This window comes from Podarcis melisellensis (assembly GCF_964234715.1).
Source record: "Podarcis melisellensis genome assembly, chromosome: 3".
Taxonomy (NCBI): Eukaryota; Metazoa; Chordata; class Lepidosauria; order Squamata; family Lacertidae; genus Podarcis; species Podarcis melisellensis.
The window spans coordinates 88,487,961-88,502,259 of NC_138530.1; the positions used below are offsets into that span (position 1 = coordinate 88,487,961).

A 14,299-nucleotide genomic window follows, 5' to 3' on the forward strand; every position below is an offset into this window, starting at 1 on the left:
CTCCTAAGGCAGCTCGTCAACAGAAAAGCTGAAAACACGACAAGCCTTATCACCCCACTGTTTTCCTACTACATAGGCATCGAGGATGAGGAACAAGTGAGCTAACTACTCGAAGAGACAGCCAGGCAGCCCAAACCGTTCTCTAAAATTAGAAATTCTGTCAAGCATCTGGAGACGTAGGGGTTTTGATTTTACAGGGACCAGGGGATGAGAAACAGAAAGCCAACACTTTGAAGAATTGGACTTCCTTAACATGGCATTGAAATAAATATGGCAAGCGTTAAATGCAGTGTGGTACTGCAAGAAAAGTAGTTCTTACACAAATGAAAGAGGACAGGCCCCTGCCCCAAAGAACTTACACTGTAGAATTCGACAGTAGGGCATCCCATGGCAGAAATAAGCTTCAAAATCAAACTTAACCATAAACAGCTTAAAACCTTAAGACATTGACAGCAACCAAAACATACAAGATCCTCTATACATCTTACCTTTCCTGAAAGGCCTGAGCAATGAGATACACCTTCATCTGCACCTCCCCGTTGCCATAAGTGTATTTGTGGCTTCCGTTGCTTTTAGGGAAGCATCATCATTGTGCTGCCTTATGATTGGTGGGAGTCAGAGGTGTTGCCCTTGTAGTTGTGAGTGTCATTGTGTTCTGTGAACATAAGAATAGCCTGATAGATCAGGCCATTGGCCCATCTAGTCCAGCATCCTGTTCTCACAGTAGCCAACCAGATGCCTGTGGGAATCCTGCAAGCAGAACCTGAGTACAAGAGCACTCTCTTATGGTTTCCAGCAACTGGTACCTGGAGTGACCTTTCCCCCTTTGGTGCTTCAAGTATAAACGATACCAATGGGAGTTTCACCAACACTGCAGTGTTGCAAGTGACCAACTAGCATAATGGGGCCAAGGACAATATGGGGACATCCCTAACTGAAGGATTGCAGTCCAAATTAATAGATTTTCTTAAGATGTGTGTACTTTACGCTAAAGGGTAAAAGGTAAAGGTAAAGGGACCCCTGACCATTAGGTCCAGTCATGACCGACTCTGAGGTTGCGGCGCTCATCTTGTTTTATTGGCCGAGGGAGCAGGCGTACAGCTTCCGGGTCATGTGGCCAGCATGACTAAGCCGCTTCTGGTGAACCAGAGCAGCGCACGAAAACGCCGATTACCTTCCAACCAGAGCGGTACCTATTTATCTACTTGCACTTTGACGTGCTTTTGAACTGCTAGGTTGGCAGGAGCAGGGACCAAGCAACAGGAGCTCACCCCGTTGCGGGAATTCGAACCGCCAACCTTCTGATCAGCAAGTCCTAGGCTCTGTGGTTTAACCCACAGCGCCACCCTATTACGCTAAAGGGAAAGGGTAACTAAAAGCAGAATGATAAAGGACTCAGGTAGAGGGTACACAGAAGGGGGTTAATTCTATTAAGTTTGTCTACCAAATCCACACTTTCTGAAGCAATTCGTGAACACAGCCATCCTTCAGAATCCAAATTTAGAATCCAAATTTAGCAATGCAGTTCTCCAGCCGAATAATGTGCACACAAACACATTTAACCTGGGAAAAGTGTGTATAAAAAATGAACACATTAGTGAAAGCAACATACAAAATGTAGGAAACAAAACCATTCTAACTAAACTTAAGAATGGAAACAGAAGAAGCCAACATTGGTGGATTTGATCATCCCTAATAGAAGATCACACATCCCTGAGCTTGACTACCAGCCCAAGTGAGCTGCAGTAGACTTTGGAGTTGCTGTACATGATGAGTCCTCTTACCGTGGTTCCTGTCTTTTCTGAGTGGCAGTAACAACTGCAGCTTAAACCAGGACTTCACCCAGCCTACCTATGTTGGGCCCAGGTAGTAGCGGATATGAGAACTGAAAAATAACAGCAGTATCAAAACATAACAGGCCTAATGAGTTCTATAAATAAGCAAAATAAGCCAAATTTTGCATTAAGAGACAAAGAAAAATCTGTACGATATGTTGTAAGAAAGTATTAGAAAGCACGTTAAAAGTAAGGTAATAATTATAAGTACATTCAAAATCATAAATGTCAACTATATGGGGAAATGATGGGAAATCCACAATTATTTTGTCATTTTATTTTATTTTGATATATGTTATTTTATTTTATGTAATATTATTTTATTTTAACTTAGCTGAAATCTAAGCAGAATTTGAAGTTCAAATTAACATCTTATAGAAATTCAACTTAATAATTTTTTTCTTTGTATTTATGTCTATGTGTGAAGTTAAATTTGTAATGCTATTAATGAATTTCAATAACGGAGATGAAAGCAAAAAAAAAAAGAAAGCGCTCTGGCTCAAATTCAGTTCTCTTTTTACACTCTCTGATTTTTTATTAAACAATTTGTTCTGTCAAAATACACAGACACAGAAATTGTCCCTCCATGAAGCTGAGAGGCGATGGAAGCCCATGATGTGAATGGATGTGAAGCTCTTCATTTTAATTATGGTGGCTATGACCAATCCACCCATTTAAGTGTAAATATATTTGGCATCATGCAGTTAAAACCTAGTTTCTTTTTCAAACAGCAGTCTTTGCTACTTCAGATCACAGCAAGACAGCTTTTGTATATTTCTACAAGCCATTCATAAGCTGTTATGAATTGCATGTAATGCTATCTAGCAGTTATCACCTAAAAACCGCAAGCAATGCATCCATTCATCTACATTTCAGCATCCGCTTTATTAAGAAAAATAGAGAAGGAAATAAGCTGCACGGTAACAGAGAGCCCAGGGAGGAGGTGGGAGGTTTAGCAACACAGAGGGCTTTGCTCACAGAAATGGAAATGCACCGTCGTTCGATCTTGCCAACGACGTTGCCGTTTTCTTTTCAAAACTGATGCACAAGCTGGATGCTTGACAATGTGTTTTCCTTTTTCTGTTTAAGGCAGCATTCAGGAGGCCTATGTACACCATGATGCCAGTTCCTGACCCTCAAAAGAGCTACTTCAAAATACAGAGATGGTAAAAAGTATGTTGCAAAATGGAAACAGATGCTTCTTAATCTTCAGCAAAGTAGTCATCGAGTCCCTCCAGTTCCATTTCCTCTGTTGCATTTACAGAAGAGGAAGTGGAGGTTTTATTTATACTTGTCTGGTTGCTGTGCTTTGGTTGGGAGCTTTCGGGCTGCCTTTGTTCTTTCTTGATATCCTTGATGCCACCGAGTAGCTGCTGACTCTCTGCAAAATACTGATTTGGGTGGTTCAAAGAAAACCCAGTATCATTGACCTGCACAAAAAAGAAGAAGGGAAAAACATGTTCTTTCACTGTACTTCACACACCCTTGAGTTGAAATGCACACTAAAATTTTCACTTTGTTCAAGCTTTGAGATAGCCAGCGTTGAGAGGAAAGCTATACATTAGTTCAGCCTCCGTGAAACATTGCTCGATAAAAGCTGCTAAGAGCCAAAACATGTTTTGATACTCAGTTTCCCTGTCTTGTTGCAACAGCAACCTAAGAGGACAGGTTTGTTTGTTGTTGTTTTTTAAGAGACAAATACACAGGTCACAATCCGAAGGGGCAATTGCATAATAAACTGCAGGTAATGCTGAAGTTTCACTTAGCTTTTTGGCTATGGGAGCCACAAACATTCATTCCAGCTGTAAATAAAACAACAACAAGTATTTGCTCAGGTGAAGTAGCACACCAATGAAAGAAAAAGGAAAAGTCCTAACTGCACACTCACAGCATAAGCCTATGCATGTCTACTCAAAAGTAAGTCCCACTGGAATCAATGTGTCCTACTCCCAGGTAAGTGGATATAAGGTTGTAGAGTGGCACATCCAGAAAATGGCCCGTTAAAAGAACAACTGCTCTCAGTGTTAGGCTTGCATCTTCTTTCTACTCAATTGTATTTGAGCATGTCCAGGTTCAAATTCTACACTTCTGTGTGAGGAGACAAGTAAATCGCTGATAGTTTTACAGATCAAAACAGAAAATTCTTACCAACAAGTCAAATGTGGAAGCCATTGCAAACATCAGAGCCACCAAAATCTCACGGAAATAAATCTATCTTCAGAACAGATTTTACACACACACAAAAACACACACATTCAAACTATGATTAAATTAGCTATCATTAAAGGCTGTTTTATTCAGATAAGGCTACTTCCTCTGTGGAGAACGTATTTTCAAAACATTAAAAAAAAAAAATCACTGCATTTCCGAATAGCTTCCTTTGAAACCTCTTGGTGATTTAACAAGTAGCAATAAAAATAAACTTCTGTTTATAACATGCTGCATAAAGCATTAGTGCTAAGATATTAAGTAAAAGCTCTACTTTAAAGATGACGGGTGCTTGGGGAGGGGTTTGGTGGGGGAACAAAGTTTGCTAATGTATCCTACATACTTTTCAAAAACATTTTGACCTTAATTCCTCTCAAAAGAAAAACCTGAAAAGACATTTAGTTTTAAATGGCTCCTTCCCCCTGCCCGAGTCTAGCTGAGGTAGGAGGGAGGGAGGCCCCACATCATTTATCGTGCCCTGTAAAAAAAACACAAAAAACACAGCAAAGCTTGTAATCTAAACTGACATGAGGTAAAGGACACTGGATTTAAAAACAAGTCTCTCTATTTCATCTGCTCTGTATTTCATCTACTAAGGCCTCAAAGCTTTTCTCAGATTCTGTTCATTCTAAGCAGTGTCCTTCCATAACACAAAGCCTGGGTTCCTTTTGGTGTCGTATTGTGTGGTTTTACTAAGGATCTGAAGCAATGGTGTTGAACCTGTGTGTTCTTGGGGTTTTAATCAAGAAGCTACAAAGTAGCAAGTGATAATGAGGCAAGCTGCTATAACAAAAAAAAGCACAACACAAAAAATACAAAGCCATATGGAAATATTTCAGATACTGTATGCTGCCTTGCTATTTACACGCTTTCTCTCTAATAACTTGCTCTTAACTAAATTTTGACCACCAAGAAATCAAAAAAGCAAATCAATCCTTTTGTCTATAAACATAAACAAGATGCGTATTTCCTGGAAAAGGAAAGCCATTAGAAAGACAACAATAACCACAATATCAAACGCATTGGTCTTTGCAAAGCTACATTTGCAAGTGGCAGTTTCCTTTTAGCCAGGGATATAAGCATTGCCCATTTAAACAGAGCCGCTCTAATTATATTGCTTGCAACCAAATGAGCTTGACAGCTTAGTAAAAAAAAATGCTTCAGCACATCTGTTTTATTATCCTTATTAATAATATTGGCTCAGCCAAATCACTCATGATAGCAAAACATTTATAGCTATCAAAGCACAAAGAGCACATTTATTTAGATATAAAAAGGCGCCAGTTTATTAGTTAGGACAAAGAAATAATTGACACACAAACAAACAAAACCTGAATGGGAACAATTCCTGCAGTTTGCCATAAGTAAGAATAACAATTCATTCCCTCCATTTGCCCCTATGAAAACTATGAATCTTTTGGTCTCTGTGACTCAGAGGGCACTAGAATTGCAATGCCACCAATATCTTTTCCTTAACCATGGATTAAGCTATAAATTTAATCACTTATATTTTGTGTTGGTTATATAATTGTTCTGTCTCCTTTTAAGAACACCATATTATTATAGCTGTAACAATACAAGTGATAACTTAAGTATTTTTCCTTACAGTCTGACTTTTGGGGCTCAATTTTAAGATTTTGGCACCAGAAGTAATTTCATTATATTTAAATAAAACTTGAAGTTCAATGTGGCACCAACACTCCCAATTTCTCGATACATTTCTAAGTAAAATAATAATATGCAAGTAACAAAGAATATATTCTACATTAGAAAGCGTAACCTTGAATTTCAATACTTTGCTCAGCATTCTTCTATATTTAAATTCATTTTTTCCTCTTACTGTATTCATAAATATTTTCATTCATCACCAAGGGCGACATATGACTGATTGGTTTTTGTGGGACAGGGCAACAGAAAAAGCCATCAAATTCTGGCATCCAGTGGACAGGAAGATGTAGCAGCATGTTTAGAATGTCTTCCTTTTCAGTAAGACCAAAAATAGCAGGTCTAATCAGGCCCATGGACTAGAGGTTCCCTACAACTGCTCTACGTGGATGAACTGACCATGGTTCAAAGGCAAATGCAAAACCTACCAAGAAAGGCAGCAAACCTAAATCCAAAATGGCCTCCAAAATGTTTGCTAACAAGGACAGCACTATTATTGAGATAGCTACTGGGGGGGGGGGACTAACACACACACACACACACCACCCTTTCATTGTGGACAAGGCTATTAGTGATTACAAGTCATGATGGCTATATGGTACCCTCCAGGTTCAGATACAGGAAGCCTCTGAATACCAGTTGCTGTGGGAGGACGATTGCCATTATGCTCTGTTTGTGAGCTTCCTAAGAAACAGCTTGTAAGCCACTCTGGAGAACAGGATGTAGGATTATATAAATCTTTGGTATTGCCCAGCAAGATGGAGAAGTTATTATGTTTTTCACAATATGTTCTGCATCTTTTACATACAGAAATAAACTGATCATCCATGTTCAGCAATATATTCAAAGGCCCTTGCCCCCAGGGCAAATGGAGACAGACAAACACGTGAAATCATCCCATTTTATAGTTTCTCCCAATTGATGGGAAAGGGGCAGAGAGAACTATCCAATCAAAAGCAGGGAAAAGGTGTGCAGGGTTTTCACTCCTTAGTTGGAGATGGGCCCTTGCTTCTTGTCCTTCAATAGAAATAGGAAGAGAGGTGCAAATTACAAATAACTCCCCTTGGTTATGGTCAGGCAAATTGGAAACACCACTATGGACATTTGAGAGGAGGTGTATGACTTTTAAAATATGTAAACAGATATGTAATATGCAAATAGATATGGTTTTTTTTCTTCAGTCTATGTGGAATAATGCAAACCACTCTAAATATACAAGAACTGGAATTAAGACATATGGATTGATGGTGTCTTTGGACAAAGGTGGAGTTCGGGTGCGGGGGGGGGGAGAAAGGTTTTCTGTTAGCAATATATTTAATCAATCTTTATGTACTTTTTTAAATGCAACTTGGAACTGTGTCTTCTTCCATCCTGTAAGAGGGGAAAACTGGAAGGAAAAAATGTAGAAATCAAGTGTTATTGCTTTATCTACATTTCGTTTGCTAGGACCAGTGAAACACCACTCCATAAATGTAAACAGTTTTGCTACAAAATAAAACAGCATAACCTCATAACATATTTGTTGATTATGTATGCACTAAACAGTTAGCAAATGCGGAGTGTCGATCCATACATGAAATGAAAGACATCTGCTATATACTCATTAACTCAGCGTAATTAACAAGGATGGTGGCACGTGGTGAATGTGAACAGAATGTCTGAAGTTTCGCACAGGGTTTCTGCCACCAGTCTTTCCAATAATGAGACACATTATCGCCTGATAAATAAGCACCACTTACGTCATGGGTCAGCTCAAAGTATTTCTGACAGGCCAGCTGATAGTGCATGCCCTTCACCAGTTCCAAAATCTAGAAAAAGGAAAGTGATCAATATATTTAAAGGGTCTTTAAAACAGCTGAAATGTTCTGCAATCTGAACATATGACCTTTACAATTTATGGCAGGGTTTGACATAATACAAGAATCTGTAGTCTTATAAGATACAATGCTGCTGACATTTTCCTCCCACTTAGAATTGAAGTCAGATTATCCATAGACAGAGAAGAGGTTCTGCCTTCACAACCAGAAATCAACAGTTTTACTTCACAAATGACATAGAAAAATGAGGAAAGATGTGTACTGTCAGAACATATTGCGCTGCAAAATATCTTGCATTATTTCGAATAAGTATCTACCATTTGAGCAAGTGAAATATGAACTAATCAAGTATGCAACATAATACAACTGTGCTCCCAACTACAAATTGTGGTGGAAGTAATCCAGAAAAGAAGTTGCAGAAGGCACTACATTTCTACCCTCTCTAAGATCAGCTCTCAAAGTTAAGTTGTTTCTAGCAATGCTCCTCAGAACATGAAAGGGAAATCATCTGTTTTGAATTCCTATTAGAAACATCTCTCTATCTCTTGTAAATACAATTTGCTTTCCAATTCTACCTCATGTAATCTCTTCTGTCCTGCATAAAACATTCATTCTTATCAGCAGAATGCAACGCCATTTGAAAATTTAAGTTGTCTGTCATTTCCCCCCTCTGCTGCTATATAATTAAACTGTATATTCCCTGCTTATCAAGCTCAGGAAACCGCTGGAACTGAGAGATAGCCTCAGCCGAGAGAAAATTCTTGAGAAATGCAAATTCACACTCCTTTTCAAAAGGCTGACCTTTCCATGTCAAGCACAGAAATAAACTCCGGCACAAATCCCTACTGCCCTCATTATTGGAGGATGCCTTATAGTTATTGACAGATGTACAAATATTTGCTGAATATATCAAGCTACAATGCTGCCAAAGAAGTGCTTACTGGGTTTGTTTTGCTGCTACAAGTGCAACTGATTAAATGTCTGCCTTTCTTGTCACATCCTGTTACATATCTTGGGAAAAACAAATCAACTTGCCAGAAGAGGCTAAAGTCTGGCACCGTCTATGTGCTTTTGAAATGGAACAGATAATAAAATGTAATATATAAAAAACTTGGCTTTGCTAATTAAAAGTGTTAATGCTGCTTCGAATGATACTGAAATGGTACCCAGCAGCAGAACATATTGTATCAGTGCATCAAGTTTATGTAGTACATTTGATGATGTAAAAAACTTATTTTGGCTAAAGGATGGATGGATGGAACAGCACCTTTTTCTTTTTGTGGAATATTGTATTAAAATAACACTGATCAATTCCAATAAAACTTGTAGAGTGTTGCATGCTTACATCAGTTACATCTGAGAAGAAAAACTGAGCAGGGATGCTGTCAAATAACTGAATCATTGAATGCACTGCCAAAGCTTCAAATATCTGTGACACAGCCTCTCTGTAAGCACGGGTGTCTGGAGGTCTAACATTAACACTACAGTCGTACCTTGGAAGTTGAATGGAATCTGTTCTGGAAGTCAGTTCGACTTCCAAAATGTTCAGAAACCAAAGTGCGGCTTTGTGCTGCAGCCAATCGGAAGCCCCGTCGGACATTCGGCTTCCAAAAATAGTTCGCAAACCGGAACAGTCACTTCCGGGTTTGTGGCATTCGGGAGCCAAAATGTTCAAGAACTAAGCTGTTCGAAAACCAAAGTACGACTGTACTTCTATTTTCATAGCTGATATATGGGGACCATACCTTGTCAAAACGATCATGCCAAGCTTGGCATCTGAACAACCCTTCTTGTTGCCGCAGATACCCAGAAAAAGCCAGACCCCAAACCATCCCATTACAGCTGTACCTGTCTCGCCAGAGTGGGGCATGCTCTAGTTATCTCTCGCTTGGACTACTGCAATGCACTCTATGTGGGGCTACCTTTGAAGGTGACCCGGAAACTACATCCAGAATGCAGCAGCTAGACTGGTGACTGGGAGCAGCCGCTGAGACCAGATAATACCAGTCTTGAAAGACCTACACTGGCTCCCAGTACGTTTCCGAGCACAATTTAAAGTTTTGGTGCTGACCTTTAAAGCCCTAAACTGAAGCCCTATACCTGAAGGAGAGTCTCCATCCCCATCGTTCTCTCGGACACTGAGGTCCAGCGCCAAGGGCCTTCTGGCTGTTCCCTCATTGCAAGATGCCAAGTTACAGGGAACAAGGCAGAAGGCCTTCTTGGTAGTGGTGCCCGCCCTGTGGAAAGCCCTCCCACCAGATGTCAAAAAGAAAAACAACTACCAGACTTTTAGAAGACATCTGAAGGCAGCCCTGTTCAGGGAAGCTTTTAATGTTTAATAGACTATTGTATTTTAATATTCTGTTGGAAGCCACCCAGAGTGGCTGGGGAAACCCAGCCAGATGGGCAGGGTATAAATAATAAATTATCATTATCATTATCATCATCATTATTATTATTATTATTAAACAGGTGGTGATCAGTGCTTATCTTCTAGGAAAGAAAGGTGCTGGCACTCAGCATGAAGTTGTTACAGTAAGTGCCACACTTAAAACCAGCGCTTTTCTCCTAGAAGAAAAGGTGCCTACCTTTGAGTACCCACAGAAGAAAGCACTGCTGGTGATCATAGTATCCATTATTTCTATTTATTAAATTTGTATGCTCCCCTTCACCTGTAGATCTCAGGCTGGTGCGCAACATAAAATTACAATATTAAAAAACACCACACAGCATACATAGTAAAAATAAGAACGAAAACAAACCAATAATCCCCCCTCCCACAACACATTTAAAAGGGCATTGGATGTCAATCAGCCAAAGGCCTGGATGAAGCGGAACATTTCTGCCTGGCACCTAAAGGTGTATAATGAAGACTCCAGGCAAGCCTCCCTAGGGAGAGCATTCCACAAATGGGGAGCCACTGCAGAAAAGGCTTGTTCTCGTGTTGCCGGACCTCTCATGGAGGAGGCACATTAAGAAGGGCCTGAGAGGATGATTGTAGGGTCCGGGTAGGTTCATAAACAGCAGGACAGTTGGGCCATTCTGTATAAGGAGAGGGTCTAGATTGGTGTCTATTGACTTAAGGGCCAAAGCAGGGATTGGGTTCAATGGTTGACCAATAATATTAGAAACTATACCAAAAATACTGTGCCCAAACTCACACCATGAATGTATGAGGGTTCCTCTCTTGTCACAATCCTGGCAGCATTGGGATGAAGTCACACAGGTGATACGAAATTTAAGCTATAGTCCCAAGTGGCATGGGGCTTGTTTTACATGTAGTACGGTTGTTGTTTTTTACCAAGAGCAGCTCACTTACTCCCTTCCATCTGCTTTAGAGGCCAACTCAGATGCTCAAGATAATTTAAAATATAAAAACCAGCCTGGGAGGCCACTGTTAGGAAATCCCCCCCACCCCTCCAAAAAAAGAGAGAGAAAAGAATACAGGATTCTGCTTTGCATGTCCAAATCCTTAAAGGGTTCTTTGCCTAGCAGCCTGGGACACCATCCTCAGTGCAAAATGATTGCCAGGTTTCCCCAGTCCCCTTAGTAAGCATCACAGCATAGGCCGAGTTCCCTGTGACAGATTTTACCATGAAATTGGAAACCTCTCTAGCCAAACAAAACTTTTGTGATTATTGGCTTAGCTATGCAACAACCCTGAATCCCACCAAGGTTCATGTGCTTTCCATAATTAACACTGAGCAGCAATGCTTTGAAATGTACCTAATCCAATGGCCCAATTTTGTTGCGATGGCAGCTATGATTCTGGGAATCCCCAGGTGTAGGAAGTGTGGTGACAGATATCCACACTGCAGGATGGAACAAACTGGTCCTCAATCTCTGAAATTAGGGATATAACATTGGGAAACTTTAATATAAGAGTTGATACAAGCTAACAATTTGCTGGGTAAAGCTTGAGAAATTTGGAACGCAGAAACGAGAGATGTGAGGAAGTCCAAAGAAGTGAAGAAAATATGTTATTGTAAAAGTATATGTTATTTTGTTTGTTCTTTATAATCTATTGAAAAAATTCTTAATAAATATTTAAAAAACAAAAAACAAATTGCTCCTCAATCCTCCAAAAAAGATTTGACAGCTGACCTGTTAAATGTTGCCTTCCCAGCACTGCCAAGGAGAATACATTTTTTTTTAATTACTGCATGATGCACTCTAGCACAAGGAAACTGTCTGTACCCAAGCAAATATAAAACCACTATTTTGTGGCCAAATGAAAATAATGCTATAAATCCTACCCACCCCATCCCTTTACTTTCTGAAGCATTGCATATTATTTCTCTTGTAGCAAAGGAAGCCAAGGCTTCTGTACCTTTAACAACTGCTGAGAAATTTGGCAAGTGCATCTTGTCAAGGAAGGAGAAAAGATACACGTACTAAAATTGTCTCTTCTAAAAAGCTAACAGAAGTGCTGGAACCCTCACCTTTCCATTACTTGAGAGACTATTAAACAATTTCTTAGCACTGTAACTCAAAAGATATTGAGATCAGATGATGGGGCACTGCTGTCACACACAAGCTTAAAATAGTTAATTGGCTTCACCTTCCTAATCACAGATATTTTCAGGTACGCAAGGTCAGTTTGAAGCCATTTTCAAATAAAATAGTTACTTCTGTTCTTAAAAGACTCAATCTTTCCAGCAAAGAATTTGTTGCATTTTATCTATTTCTAACCTTCATTTTTATTTCAAAGGTGACTTAAAATGTGATTGAGGTGCAGCTACTGGAACATGCTTAGCAATATTCCCCTAGTTCCAGGTCAATTCCGCAACACCTCAAGCTTGTTCTCTTAGGGCTTTGCAAAAACCTTCATTTATTTGCTTATGTGAAGCAAACCGCTAGTGTCTTTCTTTGTGCATTTTATTTCTAAGATTTAACATGAAAAATCTACAGGAGCTCCACTTTTGATAGCCTATAGGGATTCAACTCAATTTTTTACAAAAAAAAAAAAACCCACACCAAAATAGACTCATTTTTGGCCAGCATGGGGCTGAACAGAATTTATACATGCCTGGCTTCACACTCCTAAGGTACATAAAGGGAATCGAAGTTTTGGAGCTTAGTTTTGGAGCAAGTGTTGTGAAATACTACATTACTCCATAGTCAAAGATCCTAAAATAGCTCTCCTGCAAATAAACCTGTAATCTTACCCAACCCCCAAAGACCTGCTTTTCAAGCTCCTTCTGGCAGCAAGAATCATGAGGTCAATGAAATGTAAAGAAACTATCATAGCTTCTTATATGGACTGAATTAATAAAGTCTGGGTAATTATATTTACTTAGAAACCTCAATGTGTTCAATCAGACTTGCTTCCTATAAGGCAAACTCATCCCTCCAGATGTTTTGGGACTACAACTCCCATCATCCCTAGCTAACAGGACCAGTGGTCCTATGCCTGCTATAAGGCACTTTTAGGAGGCCCATAACCAGCATTAGTTAACACAGAATTATTATGCCTGTTGAAAGTCTAAGTATGCACACTTGCTTTGCATCGCACACACAGTACTTGCACGTATTATATGTACAATTTATATTTATATTACAAATATTACATTATATGTACACTTGTATATATTATACATACATATATTACTTATATGCAATATGCACATATTACATATTATCAAGTTGGTATACAATAAGCTTGTCATGTATAAATATTTTTTATAAAGACATATAGAGAAAATGAACAAGGAGACTTGCTGACAGGTATAGAACTTTCTATAAGAATGCTGCAGAAAAAGAGTCAGTCAGTAATTCAAAGCAATAGTAGCAGAGAAATATGAGTCAACATTATTTTTTGGAGGTATGTTGAAGCAAGGTGACCTATATTCCAATGTATGGGAATTCAATGTAGCACTATGACAATTGTTCTGTCAGCGCAAACACCAAACCTGTATTTAGGGGGCAAGCCCTGTTACATTAGCAATTATTAGCAGGACTAATTAAGGGACACAGGTGGCGCTGTGGGTTAAACCACAGAGCCTAGGGCTTGCCAATCAGAAGGTTGGCGGTTTGAATCCCTGTGATGGGGTGAGCTCCTGTTGCTCAGTCCCAGCTCCTGCCAATATAGCAGTTCAATGGCACGTCAAAGTGCAAGTAGATAAATAGGTATCACTCCGGCGGGAAAGTAAATGGAGTTTCCATGCGCTGCTCTGGTTCACCAGAAGTGGCTTAGTCATGCTGGCCACATGACCCGGAAGCTGTACGCCGGGTCCCCCGGCCAATAAAGCGAGATGAGCGCCACAACCCCAGAGTCGGTAACTACTGGACCTAATGGTCAGGGGTCACTTTACCTTTAGCGGGACTAATTAACTGAATCTATGAGTGTAGCTTTCTTGTGCTTAGTTTAGGGGGCTGCACTTTTTTCTGATGTGTTATGGTTACCTTGAAGAAGTTTCAGCTAACCTAACTGGGTTCATTTGGAAGGGAATAAATTTGAAGGTTTTCTACAGAATGCTAGATTATTCTAGCATTTCCTTAGCAGCTGTTAATGCCAACCACCGTAGTTAATGACTTGAACCACCCAAAAGAACTAGATATACACCAACACTGGAGATTTTTATTTGACTACTAGAAATTATCTTCTCTCAAACTACAACTGTTGCTTACTGTGATGAAACTTAGCCTACAACGTGGAATCTCAGTAAAATACTTGTCAAGCCAAATTGTCTATATCCTGGAGAAACCTAGCATGAAAATGGGCAGGATGCAAGCAAATTGCTATCACTGCCAGTGTGAGAGAACTTAAAACAT

The 14,299-nt window shown here is 39.6% G+C and overlaps 1 protein-coding gene across 1 annotated transcript in view; it reads right to left on the reverse strand.

Annotated features, from left to right (window-relative positions):
• Window positions 1–2,701: 2,701 nt before the first annotated feature.
• Window positions 2,702–14,299, reverse strand: part of PRIM2 (DNA primase subunit 2) — a 63,926-nt gene continuing 52,328 nt past the window's right edge. The window contains 2 exon segments of the mRNA XM_081906231.1: window positions 2,702–3,265; window positions 7,448–7,516. Of these exon segments, the coding sequence (XP_081762357.1) occupies window positions 3,038–3,265; window positions 7,448–7,516 (297 nt within the window). The 3' untranslated portion in view covers window positions 2,702–3,037.